Source organism: Petaurus breviceps, unplaced genomic scaffold, assembly GCF_028583685.1.
Source record: "Petaurus breviceps papuanus isolate PSGF00001 unplaced genomic scaffold, PetGlider_PUasm1.0 77, whole genome shotgun sequence".
NCBI classification, from domain to species: domain Eukaryota; kingdom Metazoa; phylum Chordata; class Mammalia; order Diprotodontia; family Petauridae; genus Petaurus; species Petaurus breviceps.
Genome location: NW_027186492.1, coordinates 8838943 through 8856209, shown reverse-complemented (window position 1 = coordinate 8856209; position 17267 = coordinate 8838943). Strand labels below are relative to the sequence as shown.

The 17267-nt window shown below is 41.8% G+C and overlaps 2 protein-coding genes across 9 annotated transcripts in view; both read left to right on the top strand.

Moving 5' to 3' along the window:
• Positions 1–17267, top strand: part of GATM (glycine amidinotransferase) — a 501978-nt gene that overhangs the window by 198148 nt on the left and 286563 nt on the right. The gene's annotated exons all lie outside the window — the stretch shown is intronic.
• SLC30A4 (solute carrier family 30 member 4) overlaps positions 10907–17267 on the top strand; it is a 78309-nt gene continuing 71948 nt past the window's right edge. Inside the window, exons 1-2 of one of the 8 annotated variants that reach the window (XM_069105958.1) lie at positions 10907–11501; positions 12648–13168. In XM_069105958.1, coding sequence (XP_068962059.1) covers positions 12781–13168 — 388 coding nt within the window. In that variant the 5' untranslated portion in view covers positions 10907–11501; positions 12648–12780. The remainder of the gene's footprint in view (positions 11502–12647; positions 13169–17267) is intronic. The other 7 variants (XM_069105959.1, XM_069105960.1, XM_069105953.1 and 4 more) reach the window with 7 other exon arrangements.

The following is a 17267-nucleotide window of genomic DNA, read 5'->3' as shown; positions in this document are numbered from 1 at the left end:
TTATCAGTTTTGTTCTTCAGTTGCTTCAGTCATGTCCAACTCTCCATGACCCCATTTTGGGATTTTCTGAGCAAAGATACTGTCATTTTTTGCCATTTCCTTCTCTGGCTCATTTTACAAATGAAAAAAACTGGGGCAAACAGAGTTAAGTGAGCTGCCCAGAGTCTCACAGTTAGTAAGTGTCTGAGGGCAGATTTGAACTCAGGAAAATGAGTCTTCCTGACTCCAGGCCTGGCAAGCTATACACTGAGTCACTAAGCTGCACTCAGCTTATCAATACTTCATCAGATTTATGTTCTCATTAGTCAATGATTCTTCCAGTGATCCAGATGGAAATTCATGCATGTTTACCTATCCTAAGTCCTCTAAATTCTCCATGGGGACAGGTCCAGCCAACATGCTGGGAGCCTTCCTCTTTTTTTTTTTTTTAAAGGCATTTGGGGTGAAGTAACTTGCTCAAGGTTACATGGTCAGTTTTTTTGTGGGTGTTAAGTATCTGAGACTGGAACCAATCCTGGGTCCTCCCAACTCCAGGGCTGGCGCTCTTACTCACTGTGCCACCTAGCCACCCTGGGAGCCTTCCTCTTAATGACATGATAGCCAGCAATGAACCTTCAAGGCTTTCCATCAATTAATACTTACTCTCTGTGTTACTAGCTCATCTTTTTTTTCTCCTGCACAATTCTCAGTTAGTTAGGCTTCAATCTTTACATACCCACTATATGGCACTATGTACAATTTTTTTTCCATCTCACTACTCCTCAAAACAACACCTCCCAATGTGGCCTAATACTGCTTAAGCTTTCTTGGCAGTCCTATCCCACTATTCATTCATGTTGATCTTGTGGTCTGCTGAAATCTCCAAATTTTTCTTTTTTTTTTCATTTTTCAAATGCTTTATTAACTTCTGATTTACATCATTCATTTCCATCAGATTTTCAGTTACAAATTTTCTCGCCATTTTTCCCCTACCCACCGCCCCAAAATAGCAGTCCTACAGGATATCCCCTCTTCCAATCTGCTCTCTCCCATATCTTGTCCCATACCCCTTTCAACTTTTCCAGTAGGGCATGGTAGATCCCTATGCCCCAGTGCCTGTATATCTTATTTCCCAATTACATGTAAAATAGTATTAATAATAGTATATATATATATATATGTATATATATACATATTTTTTTTAAACATTTGATTTTAAAACTTTGAATTCCAGATTCATTCCCTTCCTCCCTTGTCACCCACCCTTACTGGGAAGATAAACAGTTCAGTATAGGTTGCACATGTGTAGTTAATGCAAAACATTAACATAGTAGATATATTGTAAAAGACTGACTATATTTCCCTCCCTCCTATCCCACCTCCCACTTTTTCTATTCTCCACTTTGATCCCATCCCTTTTCAAAAGTGGGTGCTTCCAACTTCCCTTCCCCACATCCTGCCCTCCCTTCCATCATCCCCCCCCCTCATCCCCTTCCTCCCTACTTCTCCTGTAGGGTGAGATACCCTATTTAGTGTGTATTTCATCCCCTCCCTGAGCCAAATTCAATGAGAATAAGGTTGACCCATTCCCTTTTGCCTTCCTATTCTTCCCCTCCATTGTAACCATTTTCCCTTGCCTCTTCTATATGAGATAGTTTACTCCATTCTTCCTCTCCCCATCTCCTCTCATTATATTCCTCTCTCACATCTTAATTTCACCTTTTAAATATCATCCCTTCCAATTAAATTGGTCCTGTGCCCTCTATCTATGTATACCTGTAAACATATATACACACATTCACATATGTATTCATATGCCAGTATACCCTCTGATATAGACATATATATATATATATTTTTTTTTTCCCTTCAACTATTTTCATACTGAGAAAAGTTTTGTTAGTTACAATTATCATTTTTCCATGTAGGAATATTAATAGTTCAACTTTGATAAGTTCCTTATGATTTCTTTTCCCTGTTTATCTTCTCATGCTTCTCTTGCTTCTTGTATCTGAATATCAAATTTTCTATTCAACTCTGGTTTTTTCATCAAGAATGCTTGAAAGTCCTCTATTCCACTGAATGACCATATTTTCCCCTGAAACATGATACTCAGTTTTACTGGGTAGGTGATTCTTGGTTTTAATCCTGTCTCCTTTGCCCTCTGGAATATCATATTCCAAGCCCTTTGATCCCTCAGTGTAGAAGCTGCCAGATCCTGAGTGATCCTGATTGTGTTTCCACAATATTCAAATTGTTTCTTCCTGGCTGCTTGTAATATTCTCTCCTTAATCTGGGAATTCCAGAACCTGGCTACAATATTCCTAGGAGTTTTGGGGGGAGGGCATCTTTTTTTCAGGAGGTGATCGGTGGATTCTTTCAAGCTCTATTTTGCCCTCTGATTCTAAAACATGAGGGAAGTTTTCCTTGAGAATTTCTTGGAGGATGTTACTTTGAGCATGGCTTTCAGGTAGTCCAATAATTTTTAAATTCTCTCTCCTGGATCTATTTTCCAGGTCAGTGGTTTTTCCCATGAGATATTTCACCTTGCCTTCTATTCTTTCATTTGTTTGGATCTGTTTAACAGCATCTTGATTTTTCATAAAGTCATTAGCTTCCATTTGCTCCAATCTAATTCTGAAGCAATGTTTATCCTCAGTGAGCTTTTGAGATTCTTTTTCCATCTGGCAAATTTGACTTTTTAAGGCATTCTTCTCCTCATTGCCTTTTTGAGCCTCTTTTGCCATTTGAGTTAGTCTTTTTTAAGGTGTTATTTTTCCATAGTCAGGCTGTTGACTCTCATTTTATAAATTTCTTGCATTGTTCTCATTTCTCTTCCCAATTTTTCCTCCACTTCTCTTATCTGCTTCTTAAGGTCCTCTATGGCCTGTAACTAGCTTGTATTTTCCTTTGAGGCTTTTGGTGCAGGAGTTCTGACTTCACTGTCTTCCTCCTGTTCCATACTTTGCTCCTTTTTGTCCCCAAAATAGGAGTCTAATGTATTGCTTTGCTTGGTTTGCTTTCTTTGCCTGGTCATGTCGCCCCTCAATAATTTGACTTTTGGGCTTTTTGTCACAGTAGGACTGCCACCAGACAGGGAAGCTTCGTTCCAAATGCTGGGGTTTTCTCAGCTGCCAGAGGTATTATTTGGGTGCCATCTCTGAAGCCTACACATGCTCCTGCAAGCTGGACACACACCCCAGGACCTCTACCCTAGACCGCAATTCAGATCCAAGCAGGTTAAAGCAAGAGCGATTACCCCTCAGACTGGTCGCTTGGTCCCCCTACACTCTGCAGGCCAGGAGTTGAAGCTGCCATGTGGCGGCAGCTGCACCACAACCCTCAGTGGCTTTTCACCCCAGGGGCAAAAGCCGACACACTCCCAACTACTGGGTCCTAAAGTCCACACTGCACTGACCTCTCACTTTGTCCTTAGCATCTATGTGTTGATAATTCTGGAAACGGCCACAGCTGCTGGTGATCTGGAGTCCCTCCAGCTGGAGCCTGGTCAGGCCTGCCCTGAAGCTAAAGCCAAGGTGTGGGGCTGGGCTCGGCTCCCAAAGCACTGCACTGGTTACTTGCTGCTGGCCTGCTGGGCTGTCCTCAATGGAAGGTTAGCTTCTCTGTGTCATTTTGTGGGTTCTGTAGCTCAAAAGTTTGTTTAGAGTTCCCTTTTATATGGATTGGAGGTGGTGAGAGCCAGAGCCACAAGGAGGTCCTGTTTCTACTCTGCCATCTTGACTCCACCCCCTCTTCTCTCCAAATTTTTCTTGAACTGCTACATAACAATATCAACCCCACCTTGTACTTATGAAGTTGATTTTTTTTAACCCTTACTCAAAACTTTCTATTTATCCCTACTAAATTTCATCTTATTTGATTCAATCTAATATTCTAGCCTGTCCTGATGTTTTTTTCATCCTGACTCTGAAGCTAAGTATGCCAACTATCCCACCAAGCTTAAAGTCTTGTGTAAATACAAAAAGCCCACCATCCATCTGTTTGACCAAGTCATTTGATAAAAATGTTAAATATCACAGCACTAAGCAGAGATTTCTGGAATGCTCCATTGAAGTCATCCCTTCGAGCTGATTTTAATGGCTACTTTTTTGATACAGCTATTGAAGTTTCAAACTGTCCTATTATCTATCCCACAATTTTCCATGTTTTCCACAAGAATGACATGAGAACAAATGTTTGCTAAAATCTAGGTAAATTACATCTAAAGCATTTCTCCTGATGCACCAAATCTTGTTAATTGAAAGTTTATTGACTGAATTTTAAAAACAAGATATAAGGCTAATCTGGCATGACCTGTTATTAGATGTGTTGGGTCTTTGTGGTCACTGCTTCCTTTTTTTTTTTAGGTATTTACTAACTATCATTTTAATAATACATTCTAAGGGGTGGCTAGGTGGCATAGTGAATAGAGCACCAGCCCTGGAGTCAGGAGGACCTGAGTTCAAATCTGGCCTCAGAACTAACACTGACTAGCCGTGTGACCTTGGACAAGTCACTTAACCCCAATTGCCCTGCCTTCCCCCCCTCCAAAAAGCAATAATAATAATAACAACAATAATAATGATAATATATTCTAGACAAAGTTAACCAAAAATGAAAATGACAAACATCTGAGGTATTGCAGAAAAAAACAGTATATTAATGCACTACTGGTGAAGCTGTGAATTGGTTCAGACCTTCTAGAAAGCAACATGAAACTATGCCCCACTGTAATGTAATACCAAGCAAAGGCAACTTCCCAGGTTCAAAATACCAGCATAGGTGCTCTCTATTTTATTCAGTGACAAACCAAGAACATGACATCATTCAAAATACAGCATTTACTAAGTGTGATTAAATCATCTCCAAGGCCTACCCCACCCCAGGACTTTCCAATCATTCAATCAATTACAAAGTCTCTGTTCCAAATACTTCTCCACCCCTAGGCTATACCTTAATTAAGTCCACCACAAAGCCCCTCTTCTCAAATGGAGATTAGTTTCCAAACATAAGTAAAATACATTCATTTGCTCAACCATAGAACACAAAAAGGTCAAAAGTTCCCCACCCCTGGATCACAATTGAATCTACCCCAGAGTTACATCAAGTTTAAACACAGCACTTAATACCCAAATGGAGGTCTTTTCTTCATCTTGACACGAGGCAAGTTCTCAGCAATCTTAGTTCCTGGGGAGACAAGGCTTAGCAAGGCCATAAGATACATTGCCAGTCCCTTCATGAATTTATCCTCTGTCTGTAGAACAGTCCTAGAACCCCTGAACACATTAGCAAAGCCCTCTCCCAGGATTTCTGTAAACATACAACAAGAAAATCCTTCTTCAGGGCTTCTGAACCAACAGAAAGGCTCCCAGACCCCTGCAACAACAGCACTGTCCTTCACCAGTGGACAGTATTCATTCTGTCTGCCGGACAGTCTCCAGACCCCTGCAACAACAGTACTGTCCCTCATCAGTGGACAGTATTCACTCTCAGTACTGTCCCTCACCAGTGGACAGTATTCACTCTCTGTCTGCAGGACAGTCTCAGGCCTTCTTAACCAAATGCCAGGTTCCAGGACTTCTTCAACAGGACAGTCTTTCACCAGTGGACAAATCTGGCAAAATAACATCAAAACAGACAGACAAAGTACCAGCAAAACAGCCATGTCTCCTCAGTCCTTGGCAGCTCAGGGGGCAGGTCTCAAAAGTCCAGGGCAATTCAAAGCGGCCACCAGCAATCTCTTATTAGTCTCTCCCTCTCCACGAGGTGCTGCTTCCAAAAAGAACTTCCGCCTCTCTCTTGTCTCTCCAAATCTACGTCACCAGCTCCTCCCAGTCAGGACTTTCTTTTCACATCAAAAAGTCCATCCCACAGGTGGGATTAACAAGCTCTGGGTTTTAATACAATCAATTTGAAAACCAAGCCCAATACAGGGGAATCTCCACATTCCATTACTATCACACCCACCCCAAAAGTTATTAAGTGGTGCAGACTTTTTGACTCAGAAATACTACTAGGCTTATTTTCCAAAGAGAACAAAGAGAGGAAGAGGCTCCATATGTACAAATATATTTATAGCAGCTCTTTTTGTGGTGGCAAAGAAATGAAAATTGGGGAGTTGCCCATTAATTGGGGAGTGGCTGAACAGGGTATATGAACATAATTGAATGCAGTAAGAAATAGTTATGCATAATTATGCAGTAAGGAACGACAAAAGAGACTATTTCAGAGAAACATGGGAAGACTTGTATAAACTGATGCAGAGTGAAGTGAGCACAACCAGGAGGAAAATTTACAATACAACATTATAAATATAAACAACTTTAAAAGATTTAAAGACTTTGATCACTGCATTGATTCCAGAGGACCTATGATGGAACATGCTACTCAGTTCCTGACCAAAAAGTGATGGATTCAAAATGGTGAAGAACTGGACATGTATCATGGGGAGAATTCATTTTGCTTGACTATGCAAGGGCTTCAAGGTTTTTGTTTCTCTTTTGGGGAGTAGGAGAGATGAGATGGAGTGAAAATAAATTTTTGTTCATGGGAAAATTTTAAATAAAATTAAAAAAATAATAATGCATTCCAGAATCTTTTTTCTTTTTTACTTTTTTAGGACTGGACCTGTGATTGCATTGATATAGGGAACTTACAGTAAGGAATCTTCCACAACCAATACAGATTAGCACCTGCTCTATGGCTTGTATAGCCTTTTGGAGGGTTCCTGGAAGTGATGAGAGGTTGAATGGCCAGTAAGTGTTACTAGAAAGCTGGTTCTTTATCAATATACCCTGAGGACTCCCTAGAATTTTCCTATCTATCCAAGTCAAGATCAGTAGCCCATGGCATAAAAATTACATTCTACTCACTTTTTGAAAACCAGAACATCTGACCTTCTCTAATCCACTGGTACTTTTACTATTTTCCACAATCTTGCAAAAATCACCCATAATGGCTCAGTACTCATACCTAATAATTCTTTCACTAGTCTAGGATGGTTATCTAGTTTAGTTATCTAGTCCACCTGGACCAGATAACTAAAATATTCCTGAGGCATTGCAATATCCCAAATTGCCTTCTAAATAAAGTGCTTCTTAATCTTTTTCCATGTGTGACCCCTTTTCACAGGAGATTTTACATGATCCTAGGTATATAGGTATATAAAATAGGTATACAAATCAAATATTTACTAATCATAAAGAAACTTGTTTTAAAACAATTCTTTGGATTACATATAATTTTACCATTTATTAAAGACAAAAGCAAATTTGCATACTAATGAGATGGATATGCTTGTTTATTTTATGTAAAGAATTAAATATTGGCAAAATATTTGATACTGCAGGTCACAGAGCATCTTCAATGTTTTCAGAGTTGATGGATACTTAGATTTTTATAGTTACAAATGCTGAGAATGCTGCTCATAATTAAACTATTATGTTTCTGTAAGAACAGAAAACTTTGTACCTACAGTAAAAACATTGCAATTCATAACATACAATAATCTCAAATCTAAGCCGAGGTGTTTCTGGCAGCATTTGTGGGCATCGGGTGGCATGACATCATGCGCAGTACAAAGTACACATGCTATGTGTTCAGAACCAAGGCTGCAGTGAAGTTCCGCAATGTAACACAGGCAAGCACTGACAAAAACACCTTGGATTCATGACACGTTTCATTTTGAATTATTTTTTGCTTGTGCATTCAGCAATCTTTTGCTGTTGCAAGACTTTTCATAACCCCCTTATTCAGTTATATGACCTCATATGGCAGGCCTGTACAACATACAGCCTGATAAAGGTTTTCAGGTGGCCCATAAAAAATGTAGGTTTGTCAGTGCTCACTGTCTAGTGTTTGTTACGCTGTGGCAACCAACCATTGTCAATCTGTCTCTAGTCTAACCTATCTGTAGTCTGAAGAAGTTTATAAATTGTGTACATCTGCTGTATGAGGTCTCGACCCACATAAAAAGTTCTGATCCTAAATGATCACAGAGAGAACAAACTAACTTCAGGAAGAGCTGTGTTCATTCTTCCTTCCAACACACATTAATTGTATGATATTATTTAGCATTTCAGTTTCAGCAACTCTTTAAGATTATACAGTTGCTGATATGTATTGCTAGAGGGATTTGTCACACCCTGAGTCCACTATGCTGATGAAATCACAAATCCATTCTGTACCACCTACACCATCCTCTGTCTCTGTCTTTCTCTCTCTCTCTGTCTCTCTCTCTTTCTCTCTGTCTGTCTCTGTCTCTGTCTCTCTCTCTCTCTCTCACACACACACACACACAGTTTTCTAGATAAATTAGTTTAATTAGTTTTGAATGACTAATGAAGAATTTATCTAGCGCTTACTATGTGCAAAGCACACTGCTAAGAACTGAGAATAGAAGTAGAAAAGTCAGCTGATCCCTGCTCTCAAGGGGCTCACACTCGAATGAGGGAGACAACACATATAGCTGGTTTAATCTGCAAGTCAAATGGAAAGTCCCATGGTCTAATTTAGATCCAGCAGCAAAGTAGATGTTTATATCTCTTCTTTTAACATCATTATTTAACCAGTTTTAATACTGGTTTAAACCATGTTTGTCAGACATGGTAAAGTTCAGTTACTCAAAATGTTCAGTTAAATAACCTATACATCAGCACTGTGAATTAATAGGAGTTTGCCCTGCAAAATGAGAGATTAAAAGTTTGAACTGTGTAGAGAGTAAAGGAATTTCGGTTGCTAGTGGAAAATAAGGCACAGCTTGCCAGCTTCACCTGACCCCTTTTTAGTCTTGCTCCAATTGATCTGTGTGTCAAACAGGAACATTTTGGAGGAGTGAAAAAAATCTCACATCCCCAGTTCTTTCTGCAGTTTTGCTGAGTGAAGGCCTTGGGATGATATAAAGGGGAAATATGGATTAAAAATCACAAGGAATTTCAGATCATAATTCAGAGGAGAATTTAGACTGAATAACCTTTAGAAAAACCAAAAAATGTGGATTTAATTTCAGTTTGAGAGCTTCTTCAGGCTGCCAGAATGGGATTAACTCTTGGGGCTACCGTCACAAGAACTAAATCCTCTCTTTGCCATATAAATAAACATTTATTAAGTGCTAACTATGGGTCAGCCACTGTGCTTTAGCTCACAGATGGTGTGATATAACTCATGGGACTCTCTACACTTTTATAGATGGAGATTCTTTCTTGTCATTTATTTTGCTACACTGGTTAATTAAACATCTTTTGCTTTCGCTAATATACCCTCTGGTTGGGCTAGTAAAGGAAATAAGTCGTTGTAGGTTGATGAGCTATATAGTTTTAAGAGGATGTTGACTCACAAAGTTCCTCTAATCTGAGGTGGTTTTCTGGAAGGTCAGGTGTGTTCGTGTGATGCTAGATCTACAATCAGGCAAAGTTCCTGACTCCTTAATATGAGCACTGGTTTTCTTAGGAGCTCACTTACCTTTGTTCCACTGTAAGGGAGTGGGAGTGGGTGTGAACAGGGGAGTCCTTGTGCAATTTGATGAATTTTCCCAATCAATATCTGAAAGACATTTTCCATGGAGGTAGGCATGAATCCCTGAACCTTGCTGAAAGGACAGGGGATACTCCTCTGAATATTTCCCATTGACTTGTGCTACCTCCAAGATGTCTGGTAACATGCATGGGGGTGGGGAATGATCTTTTACGAGAAAAGTCACTCCCTCACCCTGGTCTATAAAGGAAGCCTGTCTCACTTCCCTTTCTGGCCCTTAGACTTCCAGATCCTAGTAGAGCAGAGCAGATCTTTATTCTAAGATGAAGAAAGGTGTCTGCCTGAGGTTCCTGGACCTCAAGTGACTGGCTCCTTCTGCCTTTATGAATATAGATCAGACACCAGTTTCTGAGACTCAACTTTACATTGCTTAAGATATTGGCAGAAGCCAAAGCATTGATAGAGTTCCTAGAGAAGCATGTGGCAGTGGCCAAACCATGCTTGCCTGAGAAGAGAGATCCTGAGCATTAACTTTTCCAGCTTTTAAGGGGTTAATCACCTGGTAATTTCAAGTTCAAGAGCTCCTAAATTAGAGAGTTCAAGCACTTAGAGGGAAATTATTCTCTGCAAGCTGGAGAATAAAAACCAAGTCATGATAGGGCGGTTGGCAAGGTAGGGTAGGAAAGTGATCTGGCCCTTGCCAGCTCTTCCCTCTGTTTCTATGAGTTCCCTGGCATTAACAGTGTACTGTGTGAATGGGAGTGATTGTTCATTAGCTCTCAAAATGTGTTTACCTTCCTGAGTCTAATAAGAGATTTTAATATTTTACATGTTTCTGTATCTGTTCATAGATTCCTGTAAGCCCTTGGTATCTCAAGCATTTTAGGGAGTTGGGGATTGGGCAATGGGGATGAAATAAAGGCTATCCTAGGTACCAACATTGTTCGTTTGAGTACCCGTGCTGGAGATAGAGGGTCCCTGCTTCCTACATTTGGCTATTTAGAGATTGTGTCCACCAGGAGCCAGAGGAAAAATGAAAGGATGTACTGAACCTCCCTGTGTGACCTTTAGAAAATTACAGCAGTTTATCTCCTGGCAAAATAAAATGGATGTATATAAGCCCAAACCTACTTCTGGTGTCTTGAGTATTTGGTCTAAACTCCAAGATGTAAAAATTGTAGTTAATAACTGGAATTTCTGCAGCAATTCTAGGTTTATAAAAAGTTCTCCTTCACTAGATGGTTGGTGCAAGTATTAGTCTGCCATCGTTTCATACTCAGAGGAAATAGCGTGTAGGTTGATTGATTTGCCTAGTGTCATACATTTGGTGAATTGAAAAGCTGCGGTGGAAGTCTGCGGTTGCCTCCTGCTTTAATTTTTAAAATTCTTTCTTATTTTTATTTTATTTTTTGCTATGTGGAAGGCAATTTTTTGCTATGTGCAAGGTCACACGGCTAGGTTTTTTTGTATGTGTGTATGCTAAGTGTCTGAGGCCGGATCCGAACTCAGGTCCTCCTGACTCCAGGGCCGGCGCTCACTGCACCACCTAGCCGCACTAAAATTTTTTCTTAAAGTGTATTCTCGGGCACTGTGCAAAGGATGACAAAACTAAACCGGGAGACGCGAACTGCTGACTTCCCCAAAGTCATGCCCCCTTCTCACTTTGCTTGACTGTACAACAAATTTTGCCAACTCGCCGGGCCTGTACAGGCCTCCGCTTGGAGAGACAAGATTTCTGCTTATCCCGGCAGCTTGGGTATGGCGTTGCACGGGAATCCTAACTGTGATTGCCCAGATGCGCCCTCCCTCACGCGGCTCCCGGCAGCTCGGGGGCGGGACTGGACGTAGCACGAGGGGACGCCGCACGAGAGACCGCTTGCTTTGCCTGCCACGGAATTGGCCGCGAGGACCCAGCAGGCACCGACCCTCCCCGCCCCCCTTGGAGCAGGAGCCCGGGCAGGTCTGACGGGTTGGTGGCGGCGGCCTCGCCTACAGTGGGCGCAGGAGCCTAGGGGAGCCTCACTCCGCGGCCACAGCGATCTACTCTCAAGGTGTAGAGACGTACAGCTTGGGACCCCAGGGACGGGCGAGCTAGAGACCCCTCGGGCGAGTGGGCGGGGCGAGAAGGCGCTCGGAGGGGCGCGCTCGGCCCCGCCGAGAGCGCGCCTGTGCCTTGGCTATTGCAGTCTTTCGCTCGCTCGCTCGCTCGCTCCCTCCCTCCCTCGGCCTCCACCCAGCCGCCCTCGGCCTGTTCTCGTGCAGACCCCTCCCTTTCTCGTGCGGCTCTCGCTCTGTGACTCCAGCGCACGCGCGCTGCCCCTCGCCGAGGCGGAGGGGGTGGGACGCCCGGGAGCTCAGGGGCACGGGAGAGCGGGAGGCGCCCTCGGTCCGGGAGGCTGCGCTAGTGCAAAAACTGTCCGACTCCGGGCAGCCGGCTCCCGGAGCTGCGCGACGCTAAGCGACGTGCCTTCCCCACGCTTCCCCTTCCTCCGCTTTTTACTCCTGTCCCCTCCGCGCTTCTACATCCCGGAGCTGGATAAAGGAGCCGGGGAGCGCCAGGCTGACCTTGCTGCAGAGGGGCGGAGCGCAACGGCGGCGGAGCGGGCCGAGGCGGGCCGGGGAGATGACTTCTCCCCTGCGCGGAGGCTCCCCAGCAGGCGTCGGGCAGGAGGGCTCGCCGCACCAGCGCCCCAGGTATCTGGCACCGACTTCGCTAGTGATGGGACGCGGCACTCCCCGGAGAGGGAGGACCCACCAGGGTGACGGAGGCTCGATCAGTGGGGGTAGCCCCCGGGCTCGGCTGTGCCGAGTGCCCGGGGTGAGGGAGACGCTCCAGCCCTGGCGCTCCGGGTTCCCTCTCGGAGAACGAGCGGGCGACCGAGGTGCCGGTGCGTGGATAGCACCGGCTTCCTAAGACGTCCCTCGGGGCTCCGCTCCTGCTGCCTGGGCTTTTGTCCCGTCTAGAAGCCCGTGTCCTCCTCCTGCTCTCCGGACTCTGTCCCATCTCTTCCAGTCTTTCCCTTGACCCCCGCAGGTGCCCTAACTTTGTGAGGGTTCCCGAACCCCAAGCGCCGTGGAGCAGAGAGCGGGGCAGGCGTAGGCGCAGGCTAACTGAGACGTTGTGTCCCAGCAGGAGCATTTAAACTAAAGCTAAAGGTAGCAGGCATTTAGTTTTCATTTTACTCCCTTTTTTCTAGGATGGCAAGAAACAGACGGATGTGCTCTACCTAGAATTCCATTTCCAGTGAAGAGAAGTTGGTGACTGAGAGTCTCCAGGCAGTGTATGGTCTAGAATCGACAGATTGCCAGATCCCAGCCATCTCTTCAGCCATGGCCCGAGCCAATGTATGGAACCGTCTCAAATCTTGGTGGAAAAAGGATGATACGCCTCCGTTTCTAAACGATACCAGCGCCTTTGACTTCTCGGATGAAGTAGGGGATGAGGATTTCCCCAGGTTTAATAAACTTCGAGTTGTAGTTGCTGATGATGGCCTGGAAACCCCAGAAAATATTAATGGGACCCACCTGGCCTTCCAGGGGGATGATGATTCCTTACTGGATCAGGACGTATCTTTGCCCAACAGCCAGCTGGGTTTCAAAGTAGACCCTTGTGACAATTGCAGGAAACAGAGAGAGTTATTGAAACTGAGGAAGGTGAAAACCAGACTCACCATAGCTGGTGTTCTTTATCTGCTCTTCATGATTGGTGAACTTGTGGGTGAGTTGTGTTACCGGCTTTTTCCTCCTTGTATCTAAGCGAGAAAGACAATATAGAATGTTAGATACTCATGACTTGAGGTTTGATCATTTTCTTTGAGGGAGATAGTTTGCACTTAATTATCAAAGATACTGTCAGTGTGTCCTGATGTTCAAGCCAACTTAAGTGCCTAAAGAATGAGGAACGTATATTTCAAGAGGACCTTTTTTTTTTAGAACACATCTCTACCATCAGATGAAAAAGAGAGATTTTTTTAAACTGAGTTGTATCACACACTTCTTTTTTTCTGTTTAAAGATGAAGTTGAAAGTTAATTTCTACATCCTGACCAATATTTAGATTCATAAATGATTCTCAGACCCTCACCTCTGTGACTAAATTGCAGGACCCTTGTCAGAGAAAAAAAAATGTAGAAGGAACAGTGTTGCCAGAAGTCATTTTATTTTTTCTCTTTAATTTCACAGTTTGACTTAATCATGTCAGAATTCTTGACTAGAGCTGGAAGGAACATTAGAAATCATCTAATCCAGTCCCACAGCTTAGGAAATAGCAGAACCAAGATTAGAAATCACATTTCTACCACACCCTGAATTATGGTAGTATCTTCATATTCCTACCCTTTTGAGTCCAGAAGAACACCAAAACCCCTTAAAAATAATACTAGATTGCATGGACTGATTAATTCATCCATGAGATTAATCCTTTTAGGATAATAATAGCTAATAATTGTTATTAGTTATTAATGTCATTAATTAAAGCTCTACATTATCTAGCTCTTTGTACAAATATTATCTCCATTTATCCTCAAAAGAACCTTGGGAAAGGTACATACTGTTATTAACATCTCCATTTGACTGATGAAGGAACTGAGGCAGATGGAGATGGCTTGGCGAGGGTCACACATCGAGTATCTGAGGCTGGATTTATGAACTCATGTTTTCTTGGCTCCTGGACCACTATTCCACTTACCCACCTCCTGGAAAATAATTTAAACATTAAGGGACTCCATGGTTTGGTTTTTTTTTTGGGGGGGGGGGCCTTGAAAATCACTATTTTGATTGATTTTCTGTTTTAAACACTTCATGTAGCTTATCCTCTTTAGGTGGAAGATAGCAAGGATAGCAGTAGAGAGCCTAGTATTTTGTGCATTCTGTTCAGCAGTTCTGCACAGCCGCTCAGTCTAGCTGCTGCATGGCCAGTCAGTAAACATTTATTAAATGCCTTGGTGCCAGGTACTGTGCTTAGTGCTGTCCCTCAAAGATAGTTTTTGCTAAGTGCTTCATTTTCACACGCATGAAAGAGATTTCATTTTCACATGTCATGAACCATGATGTGTATGATAAATGCCTAATGATCTGAATTTTTTTCCAGCAGAATTGATTCTCATAACTCCACTTGAAACACTTGACTCTTAAGTCAATTAGTTGGAAGCTTGGAGTCAAGTTTTATGCATAGTCCAAGTTATGGCTGGTGGCTCCCTTTTACATCTTGATTTTTTTTTTTTTTACCAGGTACTACTTTACCAAAAGAGGTCATAGAATTTTCTCAGATATTTTATTTTGACATATGAGGTGGGTTTTTTGTAAGAAGATTTTAGCATCTTCCTGATCTGAGAAAAGGCATGGGCTTAGATGACTTCTCAGCTATCTAATACTCTTGGGAGGCTACTCTGTTTCAGAACGTGAGAGTCAAGTAATAGTTTACTTTTGAAAATTCCCACACACATATTGATAGCTTCGAGATTGTCTTTATAAAGATTAACCTACACAATATGTCACACCCATAGTCTCCCTCTTACAGAGAATGGGAGATGCATTTTCTCAGTTCTTTCCTGAGACCAGGCTTGGTCTTCCAGTGTTCATTTGTGTTTAATTGTTCTATCCATTTACTTTGTAGTCCTTATATGTATAGTTCCTGGTTCTGGTAACTTCCTCTTCCACCAGTTTCTAGAATTCTAGCTATATTTCTCTAAATTAATCTTATCCCTGTTAATTAGGTATCAAATCATATGTCTTCCCATTGTTGGGCTTGAACTCACAAGGTAGTATTTATTTGAATCCTTCTGTTGCCAATTTTTTGTGTTTGCATTATGAACAAATAGAAATTACTTTTAGGGGCAGCTAGGTGGCGCAGTGCATAGAGAGCACCAGCCCTAGAGTCAGGAGGACCTGAGTTCAAATTCGGCCTCAGACCCTTGACACACTTACTAGCTGTGTGACTTTGGGCAAGTCACTTAAGCCCAATTGCCCCCCAAAAAGCAAAAAAAAAAAAGAAAGAAATTAATTTTATATTGTCTTTTGTACTTTTTCTCCATTATCACACATAATTTCGCTTAATTCATCACATGTGTGTTTTTCCTTGCACAGTAATATCTCATTGTATTAACATATCTATTTGTCAAAGGCCATCTATTGTATTTCTTGTTCTTTGCTACCACGAAAGTGCTGTGATGATTATCTTGTAACATATGGAACCTTTCATTGTGACTTTAATCTCCTTAATCTCCTTGAACTGTGTGTGTGTGTGTGAGTGTGAGTGTGAGTGACACATAGCAGTGGGAACTCTGGATCAAAGACATTTTAGTTGGTTGTGTTTGTTTTGTTTTTTGTTAAACATAACCCCAAATTACTTTCATGGATTCTTAGATCAAGTTATAGCTCCCCCAACAATGTATCAGTGTGCCATATTGCATTGGCACTCCACCATGTTATATAGTATTTACCAATTTGCTAATGCCTCAGATTTATTTAAATTTGCATTTCTCTTTATTATTATTGCTTTAGAGCAATTTATAGTCTTTCTCATGGTTGTTGATAGTTCACAATTCTTTTGAGAATTATTTGTTCATGTCCTTTGACATTTGGGAAGTGACGCTTGGTCTGCTTTTTGTTAACTCCCTGTACATTTCGCATATCAGACCTTTATCAGCAATACCTGATACAGAAATTTTGCAGAAATATTCTGGGTAGAAATAGGACTTTACAAGGCAAACTGTTTTTGAAACTCCAATTTTGAATGTAAAAAAAGCTGTTAGTCTACCCCCCAAAAAATAACAACCTAGGTCCCTGACCATAGAATTAAACTGATTTGGGGTGGCTAGGTGGTGCAGTGAATAGAGCACAGGCTTTGGAGTCAGGAGGACCTGAGTTCAAATTCAGCCTCAGGACTTAACACTTACTAGCGTGACATTGGGCAAGTCACTTAACCCTAATTGCTCTGCTTTCACCTCTCCAAAAAGCAAAAAAAAAAAAAAAAGAATTAAACTGAACTATTGGGACTGAACTCAGAAAGATGGATCTCTTTGAATTCTTCTCTCACCAATTTTCTATCTATATTCAAATTGTGAGATCAAATAGAAATCTTTTTTACACTGTCTTTTGTATTCTCTGAGTTTCTCCATTATCATGGATAATTGAAAGTTTGCAACACAGTTTGTATGTGTGTATACACAGCACTATGCCAGAGACTTAGAAAGCTCAATGTTGACTGACAGACTATACTTGAGCGCCTCTAAATGGACTTGAAGAGGGAAAGGCCTGAACTCCAGTTTTGCCTCAGATACTCTAACTATGGGACCCTGAGCAAGTTACTTAACCTCTCAGCCTCCATTTCCTCATCTGTCCAATGGGGATAACAACATCTACCTCAAGGTTTGGGTAGGATAAAGTGAGATAATATGTAAAGTGCTATAAAAACGTTAATTGTTGTAGGTTTCAAAATGGACCATTCTTAACATTTAACACACAGACACAAAAACTGTGTGACCTTGGGCAAGTCACTTAAGCCCAATTGCCTTCCAAAAAGAAAAAAAGGCAAAAAAAAAAATGGACCATTCTGAAAAATACCCTGTTTTCTCATCCTCTACTTCTCAAACTGGTATTAAGCTCTACTTTTTTCTTCTTTTTTCCTCTAAACCCCCATGAGTATGTTCCCAGCAGGTTTTCTGTAAGCCATATTTCTGAATATCTAGAACCTATTTTCTTATTGACCTTTGTTATCAATGTCATAGATATATTCCTCTGGGATTTTTTTGATTTATGATTTATGATAAGATCAAATGTAAAAATGGTTCTACTTCTTTTCTTATAAAGCTTTTCTGA